General features: G+C 34.1%; 2 protein-coding genes across 3 annotated transcripts; one reads left to right on the top strand and one right to left on the bottom strand.

The window, feature by feature from the left end:
- The first annotated feature begins 5,987 nt into the window (after positions 1 to 5,987).
- On the top strand, positions 5,988 to 6,766 carry LOC117780576 (RNA-binding motif protein, X-linked 2). The gene has a single exon (XM_034617155.1). The coding sequence runs from the start codon at positions 6,159 to 6,161 to the stop codon at positions 6,699 to 6,701; it is 543 nt and encodes a 180-aa protein (XP_034473046.1). The 5' UTR covers positions 5,988 to 6,158; the 3' UTR covers positions 6,702 to 6,766.
- A 1,005-nt stretch (positions 6,767 to 7,771) lies between these two features.
- Positions 7,772 to 11,579, bottom strand: LOC117781626 (probable RNA polymerase II nuclear localization protein SLC7A6OS). 2 transcript variants are annotated; one of them, XM_034618410.1, is made up of 4 exons: positions 11,280 to 11,579; positions 10,778 to 11,220; positions 8,310 to 8,488; positions 7,772 to 8,252 (listed from the first exon to the last, which is right to left on the bottom strand). In XM_034618410.1, the coding sequence occupies exons 1-4, from the start codon at positions 11,460 to 11,462 to the stop codon at positions 7,957 to 7,959; spliced, it is 1,101 nt and encodes a 366-aa protein (XP_034474301.1). In that variant the 5' UTR covers positions 11,463 to 11,579; the 3' UTR covers positions 7,772 to 7,956. The 2 variants fall into 2 exon arrangements, with proteins under 2 accessions (XP_034474301.1, XP_034474302.1); XM_034618411.1 differs by lacking the exons at positions 7,772 to 8,252; positions 8,310 to 8,488 and adding an exon at positions 9,163 to 9,600.
- Between the last annotated feature and the right edge of the window lie 4,716 nt (positions 11,580 to 16,295).

Below are 16,295 nucleotides of genomic sequence, written 5' to 3'. Positions count from 1 at the left end.
TGAATGAAAGTTGAACTGCACAACAAAAAGCCCAATGGATAAATAATATAGTTATTTATTCTAAATTTATGCACATATAAATATTCCAACAATTATCCAGAAAGATAGGATTTTAATTTCCCTTATTGCAGGATTTTTTTTTATTTTATTATTATAAGCCTAATTTAACCCCATCTAATTTTTAGAGGGTATAAAAACAACCTGAAGAGTACAATAAAAATGAATATTGACAAAAATGCGAAACTGCTGCTGGAAAGCGCGAGACAACAAAATATTTAGAAAGAAACGTCAGCATTGAAGTATTTTAGCAATTTAGCTTAAATTAATGATTATTAGAGCTTCATACAACTTCAATGTGTAGGCTGCTGTGTATTTGAATTTTTGAGTAAAGTGTTGACTTTTAACAGACGAGAATAGGGAAGAGAGAGTGTTGAAATTTATAAACAAATATGAATATTTAGATGAATGAAAGTTGAACTGCACAACAAAAAGCCCAATGGATAAATAATATAGTTATTTATTCTAAATATATATGCACATATAAATATTCCAACAATTTGCGCTATAAATATTTAAGTATAATCTATTTTACGTGCATTTTTCCTTATGCCGCTGTTCATTTGTTTTCTGGCATTTGGTTAAGGCTATGTTTAGATATCTTTTTATATGCGAAATCGAAATGCGATTTATAGTCAAGAATTTATAAAAATAGTTCCCATGGGCTAAGTGAACTTTACATGTAAATGCCATATGGTCTTAAAGTCATTTTAACGATTTGAGATCCTTTCTATAAAAGTTATAATTTTGCTTAAAAGAAAAGTATATTAATTAATTAACACGTTTTCTACTATTATAAAAAATTAGTTAACTTTCTTAGAATCTACAATTCCGATTCACGTCATCTATTGTAACAATGGAGCTGACATATATGAATTAATGTTTTTAATAGGCAGCAAAGACTTGATAAAATAAATGAAAATATAGGGGAATTAAAATTAACTTTAGAGCAGATCGAATAAGGTTAGTTTTTTACAAATAGATTATAAAATCTAATATGTTGTGCAGACGTTTTGAATATGGATCGATGTAAAAGTGCATCACAATTTGTACACATATGACAATAATTAACTGGCATTTGGAAAACAATTAATATACATATACTTCAATTAAGTTAAAATAATTGTTTAACTGTCTTTTTAAATAACATATCATATCAATGCTGTGTTTAAAATTTAATCCGTTTGTGATTCATATGTAAAATGGGTAGATAATTGTTGATTTTTTTTATCAATAGTGTGCAGATTGTGTGTCACACAGCTATGAGTCATAGTAAAAACCTGGCCAAAATGAAAAATGTAGCTTAATCGACCAAATATACGCATTAAGATACTTGCTTACTATTTATCTTAATATATTTTATTAGAAATTAAAAAGCATTCAAATAAAATAGTTTGAATTCTTATCAGAGGAACTTTATAAAAACTTGACTACATGCATAAAAGGCATTCAAATACGTCAAAATAAGTCTGCAGAACTTATCAATAATGTCTTCTTAAATTAGTAAAAAAAATTTATCATCAGAAACTGTAAAAAAGATTTAATATTGTTATGGAATATTTTGCAGCTTTCTAGCATAATTTTTTGTTGAATTTTTTCTTAACTATGTAATTCATCAAACACATCATCAGCCATCATTGTTGATAGTTTTTGTTTCATATAACTGGCAACAACACCCGAAATAACAACAACAACAATGACAATAACGAAAACAAACAGCAGCAACCCGTCGAGTTGTCAGTTTCAATTAAAATCAATTGAGCTCAATTATTTGATACGCAGATGAAATAAAAAACCGCGCGCCACAAGTCTCCGTTTTTGTATAGTGTGCGTGTGAGTGGGTTTTGTTTTTGTTGTCGGTATTTGGCCATCAAAATGTTAAGAATAGGGGCGTGGCGTTTAAGAATTTACATGCGCGCTTGTTGCAAACAATGCAAAATACGAGGCACAGGTGTAAACAGCAATAACAACACAAAAGTTACAAACATGGCAACAAGACAAGAAAGCCACAAAAAATGCGAGTGAAAACCCACTTTTTGCACTTGCTTCTTATACCCATTAAAGTGAGGTGAAGTCTATTGCTTATAAAAAATATTTATTTTATATTAGTCATCTGCAATCCGTCGACAAAATAATATTTAACATTTAAAATAATATAAGTGTATTCCATTTTAAATGAACAGTTTTTATAAATTGTTAAATATAAAACTGAAATGATGTGAAATTTCTATGAAAATTTTTAATCTCAATTAAAATACTTTGTATATTTTAACTCATGGTGTGATTTTGGTTATGATTACTTTTGAAATATTTAATTTTAAATAAATTAAATAACTATAGAATTCATGGTTTGCTACAATTTGGTACTAGGTAACTAAAAGTCGAGCACCTAGCAGGTTTAGAGGTTGTTGTTCTCGAGTAATACAGATGTTACCAGTTCCCAGTAACCAGTTGGTCAGTTGTGGCTTACGGCAAAAAGGGTTAAAAACACAGCGCGCGTTGCTCTTTTCAACTGTTATACGATGCCAAGTAGGTGTAATAGGTGTGTGTGTGTGTGTGTTTGAGCGGATGTTTAAGTTGAGTGCACAGCTACCGAGGCGCAACGAAATTAATCGAACGATGTGCACACGTTATGCTCTAAACACGAGTCATATACCCTGCATATATGTATGCATGTAATACCCACTCTTGACTCTATACATATGTATAGTTTATATAGATATATATATGTATAGTTGTAAAGCTATCTGGCAACTTGACACGTTTCGGTCTGCAAGCTGAAGCGGTCGGTCATTTTCATCGCATTGGCATTGCGCTATGAAGCTATGAAATGTGCCATAATCGTGCGCAGTCGCAGCGCGAATCTTTGGCTCAAGACGTGAGGCACATAATAATAACAGTACTCGTTATATCGTATACATACTCATATATATATAGAGATATACCTATAGTACTCAAACTCACAATAATAATGAGAAAGCTTGCCCAAAAAAAAAAAAAAAAAAAAAAAAATACACAATAATAAAATGAAGTGAAAAAAACGTTAAAGATAGAAACCCAGAAAAAGAAGAGTTGATTGGAAACATACCAAATTGGTGATGCCCTATATTAAGATGCATTATAATATCATTATATTTTATTATTATACATATTAAAATATATTAAAAAGGATTATTTTTTCAGTCTGGGGATGTTTCTAATTAATGCAAAAGTCTTCAATCTGGAGATAGCCTTTTCTATCCACATAGAAGCCTCCTTTGACAGCAGGAAAGAAATAGGGAGTCAAGTAATGCTTTGTACAAATTCTCATGCATTGATCCATAACTGGTGCGTTAATTATGCAGTGGTTTAGGGTTAAATCTCTTAAGGGTTGCTTTGTTATGAAGGGAAACATGCTTATCCAGCTTTTGTCAACTCAATTTTAGCTCTTAGGAATTAAAAGAAACAGAGAGTTTTCCATAATACATACAAATCATATTTCTCAATAAGATGTTTTAATAGTTTTATATCGAATTTCGAACTTCTTTATATAGAAATTTTATTATATGGCTGTATTCAAAAGTAATAGGATCCCAAATTATTTGTGCAGTGTATTCGCAAAAGTAAATGTTGCGACAGCAAACCAAAAATGAAAGGCCATTGCGACAGGAGTTGGATATTTGGGAAAGTAACGAGGCGACTTACAGTGACTGTGGATGAAGACTAAAAGACAACAGGAGGTATGAGGCAGGGGGCAGAAGGCAAGAGGAGACAGCGACAAGCGAGTGAAACTGGAACTGACGAGTTCAATGTCAAACGGCGTGGGCTTACACTGTTTTTTTTTTGTTTCCTTTTTTAATTTTTGTTTTATTTGCCACTTCCGTTTCAGTGTGTAAAAGAAGCCCGCAACTAGAGTACGGCCACACCTAAGTCTAAAAGCAAAAACAAAAACAACAACAAAAATAAAAAGAGAAAGAAGAAGGAGTAGGCAGTTGGGCGACATGGTACTGCGAAATGGGGTGGAATGTGTTAAACAGATATAAAGACCGACACAAGGAGTAAGGGGGACAGGCAGGCATATGGTGGAGTTGTCTCAGGTGTATGTGTATGTGTGTGTGACCAGCGGGGTGACACAAATGCATGTAGTGAGTGTAAAAGTAACAAAACAATATATGAATTTACACACACACACACACATGCACATGTATTGTCCCTTTTACATACCAGCAACAACAACAATAACAGCAATGGCAAAATGCGTACATTATGCGAACGGCGATCCATACGTGGGAATGGGCGACATACAGAAACAGTGACAGGGAGAGAGCGGGACCGAGAGGCAACAAAAACGGATGACGAAAGCGTATAGCAGCTGCGGGGGCTGGTGGGGAAAGATGTTAGATGTTGACCTCCCCCCGCGACGAAATAGGGCGTTGTTGTAATACTCGGTAACTGTAATTCTACTGCCTTTTGATTCCAACACAAACACAAAAAATTCGCGTCTTGTGAACTTTGATGAGAAAACGATAAAACAATAACACAATTAAAAGACATAGTTTTGAATGCTTGAGAGATACAAGCGTCTATTATTTATTATGCCTTTAACAATACACATACACTGACACACATTTTTAAATAGAAGAAGAGATACTTCTCTGTTGCTGCTGCTGCGGCCGCTGTTCGCAGCATATCTTTTTTTCTTTTGCTTTTCACACACTCACGCAGACACACACACGCACAGAGAACAAGCGGACAGACACACTCACACACACACAAACGAAAACAGATATATTCAGAGGCAGACATGCGAGTTTTACAGGGTAGCCGCTTATATCAGAATTGGATAATTGAACACACCCTAATTGCACATTAAAACACTTATGTTTTATTGTAATTATATTACAACATTTCAAGCAGTTTTCCCTAGCAATTTGTAGAGTTTGAAACTTTGCAATACGGCAACAAAAACGGTACAAGCAACGGGTCACCGAACAAACCAACCGACGACGGACTAAATGTACTACTGAAGCCACTGTTGCCACTTGGCAACACTGATGTTGAAGGTTGCCAACCCGGTCCAAGGGCTGCCACCCTACAAAATTTTCCCATCTGGCAGCATGTACCATTTTAATCAAATTGAAAAAACAGTTTTAACTAAGAAAGTTCAAGCTTTTTTTTTTCATTTCTTAACATAAAAGATAAAAATTGTAAATTTTTGCAGAGTTTTTGAATTTGGTTATATTGTTTAAAGTTAACTTTTTAATTTCCTCCCCTCGGGTTGACGAGCTTCTAACCATCATTAAAATACTTTCCTTCATTTTACCTCATTTCGAATTTTATATTTTCATCAAATTATTAATTTATTCCGCAGTTATTGCATTTTAAAGTTTGCAACAACTTAAAAATTTACATTTATCAGTTTACCGATATAATATCGATAAGGCATGCATAAGTAAAATCGATCACCAGAGCTGCCAACAAACTAACAGAGAACATATACACGGATGCCAACTTAGCTATTTTATAGCTAATCAGCCATTTAGTTCAGGTCAGAGCTGGCGCCAGATGAGATAAATTTATATTATAGTACTGCAAATAACAAAACACCATAGCTAACATAATAAATAAATAATGTTAGAAAATTTTAAAGTTCGAAATTACATAAAATTAAGATAAGCATTTTAATAAAGGTTTGAGGCTTTTCATCCCAAGGGGAGAGAAGTTACAAATTTAATTCTAAAAAAATATTAAAAATTTCCGAAAATTTCAATAAAAATTCTGCAAACATTAAAAAAATTCAAGTTTCAAAATTAAGAAAAAAGGTGGATAATTTTTAAGCTACCAATTTTGTCATTTCACCTACGGTGGTGCGCGTTGCCAGATCGCTGAATGTAACAGGGTGGCAACATTCGGGCCAGGTGGTGACATGGGTAGCCAAGTGTTTTGCGGAAGAAATGTTGTCGCTTTTTGTAAAGTACACTTTACCATGAGCAATTGAACAGTTAAACAACAAAATAAACAAATTGAACTTTATAGTTCATGAAAGACCCGTTCACTTGAATTTTTTCAGAACGAATTAACAAAACTCTGAAAAAGAAGAGGTATATTTGTTTGCTTGCAACATGAATCCGCTAACAAATATGCGAAATGTGTTAAAATTAAGTGAACGTGAACTACAAAATCCCAATGGCAAGAGCTGGCATGATATGTACCGCGGATCCGCATGGATATTTATAGCCGGTTTCCCATACACACTCTCCGAGGGGGACATCGTCTGCGTGTTCTCCCAGTACGGGGAAATTGTCAACATCAATCTGGTGCGGGACAGCAAGACAGGCAAATCGAAAGGATTCTGTTTTCTATGCTACGAGGATCAACGTTCAACGGTGCTGGCTGTAGACAATTTAAACGGCATAAAAATTCTCGATCGCTCACTGCGCGTCGATCATGTGGCGGACTACAAGCCCCCCAAGGATAATGAGAAACTGGATGAGGAGACCTTACGCCTCTATATGGAAGGATGTGCGCCCAAGCCAATAACTAAACCAGTGTCCGAGGAATCAAAGCACAGTTCAAAGACTATCGATATTAAGAAGGAAAAGACAAAGCATAGCAAAAGTTCCAAAGAGAAAAAATCCAAGAAACGTCGAAATAGCTCCGATTAGTAATTTATATCAATTATTTATTTTAAGTACACTAAATAAACTAATTCTGAATATTTTTGTAAAAATCAGAAAAATAATTTCAAATAATAAGTAATTAAAAAAATTTTATGAAACTAAAAATGGGACAAAATTGGGGAATTCGTTACATTAACTTTTTTGGGCACTTCTTTCCTCAATCAAAAACACTTCAAATTTCTTTTCCCAATATTTTCTAAATGAGCATAGAATACAATACATTCTCAACTGATTATAGTCTTAAATAAATGGTGAGTCAAAATGTTTTTAGTTCTTACTTTCTTAGGGGGTTTCGCAAATAAATCAGTGATCAAAATCGTAATAGAAACCGTAATCTTTAAACGGTGGTAACCGTAACTGAAACCAAAACGCTTTTTTATTATGACGAAACCTAAATTATTCAAACCGAAATAACCGATTAGTAAATGATATATTGTTAAGGTGCAATCATCGATTTTCAAACTTATTTTGATTTTAAATTGAATTTTGATCTTTTTTAAGTCAAAGAAGTTTTGTATCTATATTTTTTTTTAATAACATTTCTTCTTTTCCTTCCTTAATATTATTTTTTTTTGTGAACCAAAGTCATGCCGGTATTTTGAAGCCGAAACTTACAAAAAACCGATAGCCGTTACGTAAACGATATACTATACAAGACAAAAACCTAAATAATTACAAACGAAATTCTGGCTGAAACCGATATTCGATTCGGTTTGATACCCTGAATTAAATATTTGTTTTGTATTTCCAAATTTCTTAACTGTTCAATGATACTGCAATCCGAATGCGTACCGGAACTAACGTTTCTGCTTTCGGTTGTTAAAAAATAATTTATTTCTGGTACTCAAAATGAAACGGTTAATTCCGGTAAACGGTTCCGGTATTACATTCTTACTCCTTCGTTGTGATTTGGAACTCAACCAAAAGCAGAAGTGACAAAAAAAGTGCAAAGACCGAGAGCGCGCTTTTTTAATTAAACATTTAATTTTTATTTAAACTTTTCTTAATCAACTTAAAAACTGGATGAACTGTTCTTAAAACCGCGTATGATTTCGTATTGCTTTAAAGGAGGTTTGACAGACCCCAGAAAGTAAAAAAATATTTTTTCTTGAGCTGAGTCGATATAGCCCATATTAGTAATTCAAAAAAATTATTTAATACATGATAATAAATTAACTAGATATTCGAATATACATTAGACAAAATAGTTTGAAACAATACAAACTGAAATTATAGATTCCTAATCGCTCTTATGGCCATTTTCACTAGCGCTTTCAAATAGCGATTCATCAGGATTGTCATTATCTTCATCAGTATCAGGATCTTCATCAGAATTTGAGTCGAGTCCTTCGGCTTCGCGTAGAATACGTCGCTTGTAGCGCTCATAGGCGCTGCCCTGACGATCGACATTGCAAAAGTCGACATCATCCACAAAGGAGTCCTGCTCGGTATCGATTGTGTGCACATAGGGATCCTGAAACGTATTGTAATCATCAGCATCGCTGGAACCGCTTGCGAACTCATCTTCATCATCATCTGCAACAGCTTAAATATATTATTTGAGATTTTATATGAAAAGTGATGACGACATACCAAACATAAATTTGTTCATTTGCTGGCAGAGTTCATCATCGGATCCCATGGCACCGACATCATCATCATCGGGATAATCATTGGTATAGTAGTTCTCCTGATTCGAGTCCTCCGAGTCATTGTCCTCGTCGGCATCATTGTAGCAATCCTCCAAAACTATCTCATCCACTGGACGAAGACTGCGAATGCAAAATGATTTTGTATTTGTTTAATAAGAACCAAGGACAGCAAATAATAACTATAAATTTGAAAAAATTGAAGACCAAAAACAGCCAAGAAGAGTGAAGAGAAATATACATAAACATTTTTGTACAGCCAATTCGAAAACATGATAAACTTTTATATTCAATTGTCATTTAAAAAATATTTTCAATTATTAAAATTAATTTAAATAATAAAAACAATATAAAAGTTTTATTTTTCAATTCTTATATAGATGAAACCATTTATTTTATGTTCAATTTTTGTTTTAAAAATTAGAATTACTTGTCAAGTTTTATATTAAAATTTAATTATCTTTTAGGAAGTTTTATAAGCTATGTAAATGTATTTGTACATACATATTATATATCAACTGAAAGGTATTAACTTATCGGCATCAAAGATTCGATTCAATTTGTATTTTCAGTAATTATTAAATTTAATAATTAAAATAAAAACTGAAAATAAAACTTATGGTTTAATTCTTATACAAAAATTTATATACAAAATTTATTTTTTATTTTTATTATTTAAATAAATCTTAATACTCAAAAAGGAACTCTTTAATAAAATTAAAAAAAAAATAATATTTCCATATTTTGTATTTTTGTTTATATAAAATCGTTACGGTCCCTGATTAAAACACAGTGGCGATTATTTATGTATTTTATTCAAGCTACGCATTTAACTAAAACTATTCAATTAATTCGACTTTAGCAAAAATTGTTGTGGAATGACTTAAACTTAAAAACTGGCAACTGGCAACAAATTGGACAGGGCAAGAAACGTAAAATGGACAATTGATAATGTTTATGCATGTAAAAGTGATCGGTGTGTGTGTGTGTGTTCAAATGTCATCGAAAACGAAGAAAAGAAGCAAACTAATAGCTAATTATGTTGATTCTGTCTTTGGAGCAACTGTTTGCCCCCTTGGATTGATCTGTGATGCGTGCAGATGGGGCAAGGTGCGTTCTATCACATCGTTGTTGTTGTTCTTGTTGTTTGCCGAATTTTCATTGTTGTTGTTGTTGTTGTTGTTGTCATGTGTTACCAGTAGCAGTTGTTGTAGTAATTAAACGGATAATACAACCTTATATAGAGAATCAATTACAAATTATTGAGCAGTTATCAATATGTTCATCTTTATCATTACAACTACTTATCAACTATATGGGTTTTTTTTATTGTAGTGTTTAAATCCAAGGCTGCAATCCTTATCATTTTGGAAAGGGTTCTTTACTGTTGATCGTTCCGAAGTGCAAACTAACATTAATTCATAATAATGCAAAACAAATTAAAATCATTTTCTTAATTATTTTCCATTTGTACAGAATTCTATTTCAATGTATTGTTTACAATATAAATATGCAGTATGTCAAGTAAGTCTTTTGACAAAAAAATGAACGGAAATGTTTCTTAGTGTTGAAAATAGTTGAACCCAATGGTTCCAGTTAAAACCTAATTCAACTGTAATTTTTTGCCAAATGAAATATGCCATTTATATTTGTCAAAACCAAGGTATTTAACCAAATTAAATATTGGTTTAAGCTAGGGTTTCAATATACCGCTATGATTTCGAATTACAAAAATATAGAAAAAGAGGTAGAAATATTATAAGAACAGTAATATAAAATCAAAAATTCTTTGAATTTAAATTATGTCTGTTAAAATAGTATCAATATTCCAATTTAAGATCAGAACTTGGTTGAAAAACGATGATTACCTCTTAACAACATAATTGAATTTAATGCTTGACTGATCCGAAACTAACCGTTATTAATGAATCGGTTACTAATCGGATATTTTGGTTTCAGCATAGCAAAAAAGTTTTGTTTCGGTTAAGGTCTCAGTTACTGTCACTAATTTCAATCGGTTAATACCGGCTTAAAGTAAAAACTAAAAAAAAAGGGAATAAATTTTTTGCCAAAATAAAATATGTGATTTTCTTCATTTGTAAATACAGTTACTTGACCAACTGTATATAATTTAAGAACTTTTTACTCCGAACCGAATCTTTTTTTCGGTTTGGAAGAGAAGGGTAGATCATGTTAATGATCCATTATGGTTCGGATAGGAACAGCCTTGTTATTAAGGTATGTATGATGTGTTTACCAAAGGACTATGATTATCGTGTACTTAGCAATAACAAATCACCACACACACACACCCAGGACATACAGAGACAACTAGACCAAAATAATGATGATGTCTACATATAGAAATTTGTGATATTGAACATTTGCTGTTCTTCTATGTGCAGGACGAACCTTAGATAGTTGTCATCCATCATATCAACATATGCCGCCTGCGTCTCATTCTCTGGCACATATAAATCGTACACATAACCAACATCCGAATCCGCCGGCTGTTGCAGCTGCTGTGGATGCGTTTGCTGCTCCTGGTGCTGTGCTTGCTGCTGTTGCTGTGATTCAATGTCCACAATTGTGATTTGCCTGTTATCAGTTGCTGTTTGTTCTTTGGCGGCTGCATCAATAGCATCTGTCTCTGTGGCTGTTTCGTCGTGCAACGTTGTGCGCAGACAGTTGACCACACGGTATCGATGCTCTCGTGCCGTCTGTTGCGCCTCCTGCCGCTGTTTCTCCCGCCGCTGGACACTGGCAATTGCCGGATCATTTGTCTGACGCACCAACTCCTTGGCCGTCTCCTTGTTCAGTCGCGCTGCCGCAAATTGTTTGGTTGCGCTGTCATCCTATAAAAAAATCCCAATTGTGTTAATTTTGTGCATCTCTTTAATATCTGTCTGCTCACCTGTTTGTCCAGCGTGCCGGCAAACTTTAAGAGCACTTGACTTAACTCTTCTTTGTTGTCCGTTTGCGATGTTGTTGCTGGCGCATTTTCATCATTTTGCAATCGACGGCGTTTGCCGTTCAATACAAAGGCCGTATGTGGCTCCTCATCGATGCGGCGCTTTATGCGCACCACAGCCGGCATATTTATTTATGGTTTTATTATTTGCTTTATAAGCGCTTATCTGAAGGAATTTATTAACAAAATCGACGCTCACGCTTCGAACAAAAACTAGGGATGAATGCATGTGCACCGTTGCCAACTTACTTATTTTATAGCTAGTTCTAGCTATTTTCAAATTTGCTATTGCCAACTTTTTGGAGGAAAAATAGCTGGAAAACATAAATAACAATAGCTGAAATTGCAATATAAAATAGCTCAATTAAAAATGGCAGCTCTGGATCCAAAAACGGTGTGGCAACATTTATTTTTTTTTTAGGTAAGAAATCGAGCCACATTGGAAACTTATCCTTTTTATGTATTTTTCTCATTATTAAGCTAGAATTTGATACTTATTTTCTTAAGTCATGTTATATAACTTCTTCCCCCGAGGAGGGACTAACTTCAAACCTTAATTTAAAACAGCAACTTTATTTTATTTAACTCCGATTTAAAATTTTTTTTTTTTTTGTAATTTTAATTTGTTGCTGAATTCAACTTAAATTTGAAAAGTGCGCCGTTCATATACAGTGTTAAACAACGTCCGAGAAACAAATATCGCACTCGCTAGTGCTGAAAACTTTAGCAGGAAAAGATAACTGTTTTTGGCTAGAAATCATTTGTGGGTACACATCTGCATAGTTTTATAAGAAATATTAATTGCAAACACAGTTGAATATATATTGAAAACGGCCATATTTTCGGCTAATAAGAAATTTCAAATTTTTCTGGAAATCGAACCCTGAATATATCCTGAAATAGCTAAGTTGTCATTAGTGACAGTGAGGCCGCAATTGATAACATGACTGTTAACTAACAGTTGAGCTCTCTGAGAGCGACTTTGCGATGCTTCCGAAAATTATGCTACGTTTATTGGCAATGTTTAGTAGTCTGCTGTTGTTCGCGACGGTGTTAAGTTGAGCATGCTTACGGGCGCATGTACGCGTGGATTATTGTTGCAAAATGTATCGTTAGCGTTTAACGGAATTACGTGCGCCGGCAGCGCAGCGTCAAACAAATTAAATCGTGTCGAATGTGCCAAAGCTATTACTGAGCTCGTTGTGTCCTGCTCACACCCGTTGAGCATTGCTTTGTTGTTTTAATCCGCACAAGTGCAAAAATTTAAAGTGCGCTTACAAATATTTAAAATCAGATTCTGCAGCATCACCCTGTGTTACTGCCTGTGCTGTGAGTGTGTGTGTGGGTGTGATTGTCGGTCGTTGTTTCATTGTCTTTCATTCGCGCGCGCAATTTGTCGAAGTGTAAGTGTGTGTGTGTGTGTGTGTGTGCTGCAATTTGTGCTCAAATGATTTACCGTTAGATTGCTATCAACGCATGCCGCAATTATGTTTTAATTGCCGCTAAATGGTTTACACACACCTGGATTAGCTGCAACTCAAGTGACAGGTGAGTCCCAACAACCTGTGCGTGTCTTCAGCAACAACAACAACAAAATAATATGACACCCTACTAAAAGTAAATTGAATAAAGTAATCTTTGCCTGCAGACTATAAAAATATTTACGAGTGAATAAAAGTATATAATATGTACAGAGTTTCCAGCATCTCAGGATCCAACCTAACCAAACATATGTTTCGCCGCTCTTTTATTTATGATCAAGGGGGCGCGAGGGGCGTCAAAAAATTTTCCATCGCATGAATCATGCCACCCCCCTCTTTTCCGTAATATGAGACGCACGTGCATGTGTATGCGAGTGCTGGTTGGGTGGAAAAGGGAATTTTGGCTGATACACGGTGTGGATACACTGGATGCGTTTGGCATAATAATGAAATAATAATGTCGCCTTTTGTTGTGAGGTGTCTCTCTTCCGTCGTGGCAATAAATTAATGGGCTTGCCACATAAAAAGCACCCCCCGCCGTTGCCCTATTTTTTGTTTGATCACAGCCTCACATGACTTTGCTACCAGTTGTCTGTCGTGGGTGGCATGGGGTGGTGTCATGGTAGGGGTAGTGGTAGAGGAAGGGGGATATTCAAACACTGTCAGCTGTTGCTGTCGAAATTGGCTAGGCGTTAAACCCGATGGATTAACATAAATATTCTGGTTCATACTGTTGTCTTAACACAAAATGATGACCAAAAGATCTGCTGATAAAATGCTAATCATAAGAACAACGTTGGCGCGACAGCAACAACAACAAAAACAACAACAAGAACAACATTGACAACGACTACATCTACAAAGATATGCCACACGCACCGGCTGTTACAGAGCGTTCCTTTATTTTATTTTTTTTTGGTGGTAGCAAACTCCTTGAGAAACTTTTGCGCTTTCCACTTACTGAAGTTAAAGTCCTCAGAGTCCCTAAATAGGATATCATGGCTTTGTCGTTCAGTTTGTGCAATGGTCCTCGAAATTATGTAATGAACTAATTTCATACGCTTTCTAAAATTGTTCGCAACTGACATATCTTCTATTTAATGCTTGTCAACAAATTTATTCGAAAATATTCAAAATTAATCAAATTAGTGAGCTATTGATTTAATATATCTAAAAGTTCTCCAAATTATATTATCGCATACATTTTTGGATACTATTATATATAGAACTGAGTAGAATTAAGAATAGTTCCTAATAAATATATTTAAAAAGAATAAATAAATTAAATATGCGCTTTAAAGTATGCTGAATAATATTTAAAAGTTAAAAAAAATTTGTAAAACCTTTTTCGAATTGTTTTTTCGATTTTCATTCAAATTATTTATTAACCCTATATAATACCTTAGCATTACAAGCCAAAAACTCTTTAAATATTTCAGATAGTGTATCAAAGTTTCGACATTTGACACTACATTTTTATGTATATTTTTTCGCTTTGTAACATTTTTGATTAGCTCAAAGTTTCTACTTGGCTTGAAGGGAGGCTGTGTATGCCTGTGTATGTGGATGGGTGGGTGTGGGTGTGTATGTGTGTGTGTGTATTGGAGTGTGCAATTAGGAGGCAGGAGATGCTTTAATTTTTGTTTAAACTTGACAGAAAACACCTCAGGCGTCCGATGGGGTCGAGTGTCTCTTTGTGGCTTTGACAGCCTTTGTTTTTGGGGGCGTTTGGCTACTTTACCAAGAAATTTGGCATGCCAGGAGCAGTAGCATTATAATATATCCTTGTTAATTTGTCTAGGGGTTGTTGTTGTGGCCGGGGTCATGTTCATAAATCATTGTAATGCATTTTGTTGAGACAAGTTGTTACGGTCAGCTTGTTATGGTCATTTCAATAACAAATTCATTATCATCATCATCATCAGAAGCCCGAATAATGACGGACAACAATCATAAAGTTATTAATAGATAGGTATTTGCTTTGATTTTTAAAGAATATTTTTTTCAATTTAAAGATTTTTAGCTTCCAAATATACGATTTTATAAATTAAAAGTAAAATTTTAAAAGTTTCTTAAATATAAAATTTATGGTTGTTTTAATTAGACTAGACTCTTTGATGAAAATTGATTTTGCAAATAATAGAACGATATGCCAGTGCTCGAAAATCAAAGATTGTATTTCCTTTTTTGGGATATATAACATTTATTTAATTTATTAAAATGATTATATAATGTTTTATTTATAAACTACTTACTTTTTATTTTAAAATTACTTAACTTAATTCATAAAAACTTTACGTTTTATGCGATTTTTTAAGAAACAGACATTTAAGGAAACCAATATTGGTTTCAGGAACATCGACCATTGCTTTTCGAACTCTACAGACTTCTTGAATATACCTGCTATTATAATTGAATTTTTATTAAATATTAATTTCAACTAATTGTATTACACTTTAATAATAATATAATTCAACTATGTTGGAGATCAGAGCGTTTCGAGAATTTCTTAATAAATTTCATGTAAACCATTTCACTTCATTAAACAAAAATATCCTATTTCCCAGTAAGCCCAGTGGTTTGGATTAAATTTGTCTAAAACTAAGCAAATAAGGGTCTTTAAAAAATGCAACAAATATCAACACAAAAAATTAGAAATCATAATTGTGAACTAGCACTTTATTATAAAACAAATGTAAAAAATTGAGAAAGAGAAGGCAACTAAAATGGCCGAGTTTTTTTAATCAATTTTAACTAATTATATCACGTTATTATCACAATGTATCCTTCCCACGGGATATTCCTGATCCTGCAGCTGTTGGATGCACATGTCAATTGAGCAAATGATAAAATTTCGTTGTGTTGTTCACGTACAACTGTTAGGTGTGTGCTCAATAATTCATTAAAGTCGATGACTGGGCAGCTGGACAGAAGGACCGCCGGGAGGAGAGTTGACAGAGAGTGTTGGATTTATATGCTGCACCAATACGACAATTACAAAAGAAAATAAAGCACTGTATATATAGATTCGTATGTACTCCGATGTTGGAGGAGGCGTTGCACCCTTCGCACGAATTACATTAAATTTGCTTGTGCTCATTAGGGCAGAATCCTGCTGGTTGTGCTGGTCTTGCCGCCGGACGGACTTTCCACTTTCACTCTGCTCGGTTAGACACAATGCGCCAACCCCCGAAATTGATGATGATGCACTGCAGCAATCCACCCCCGCAGTTACCGTTGCCGTTGCCGCTCTAATATCATTTTGCAATTTGCACTTGGCAAATAAAGGAGTGATGCTGTGGCAGATAAAAACATTTCTATCCTTTGTTCTAGCCCCCGGGGCTACAATGTTCCCAGTGCCAACTTTGCAACAGCAACAACGCCAATGTATTTTTGCAACCGTTTACAACTCAATGGCCAAGCATCCAAGGGCAACAATGGCTTCAAGGCTAAAATGCATGCCACACATTGTTAAATG

This window comes from Drosophila innubila (genome assembly GCF_004354385.1).
Source record: "Drosophila innubila isolate TH190305 chromosome 2L unlocalized genomic scaffold, UK_Dinn_1.0 4_B_2L, whole genome shotgun sequence".
NCBI lineage: Eukaryota > Metazoa > Arthropoda > Insecta > Diptera > Drosophilidae > Drosophila > Drosophila innubila.
Note: the sequence above shows the minus strand (reverse complement) of the source record. Positions and strands in the feature narration are given on the sequence as shown.

Excerpts from the sequence above, each read along its gene's own strand:
- LOC117780576 (XM_034617155.1), top strand. The coding sequence starts at position 6,159 with ATGAATCCGCTAACAAATATGCGAAATGTGTTAAAATTAAGTGAACGT.
- LOC117781626 (XM_034618410.1), bottom strand. The coding sequence starts at position 11,462 with ATGCCGGCTGTGGTGCGCATAAAGCGCCGCATCGATGAGGAGCCACAT. Across the intron at positions 11,221-11,279 it reads CCGGCACGCTGGACAAACAG|GATGACAGCGCAACCAAACA; the intron begins GTGAGCAGACAG and ends ATTTTTTTATAG. Across the intron at positions 8,489-10,777 it reads ATGGATGACAACTATCTAAG|TCTTCGTCCAGTGGATGAGA; the intron begins GTTCGTCCTGCA and ends TTGCATTCGCAG.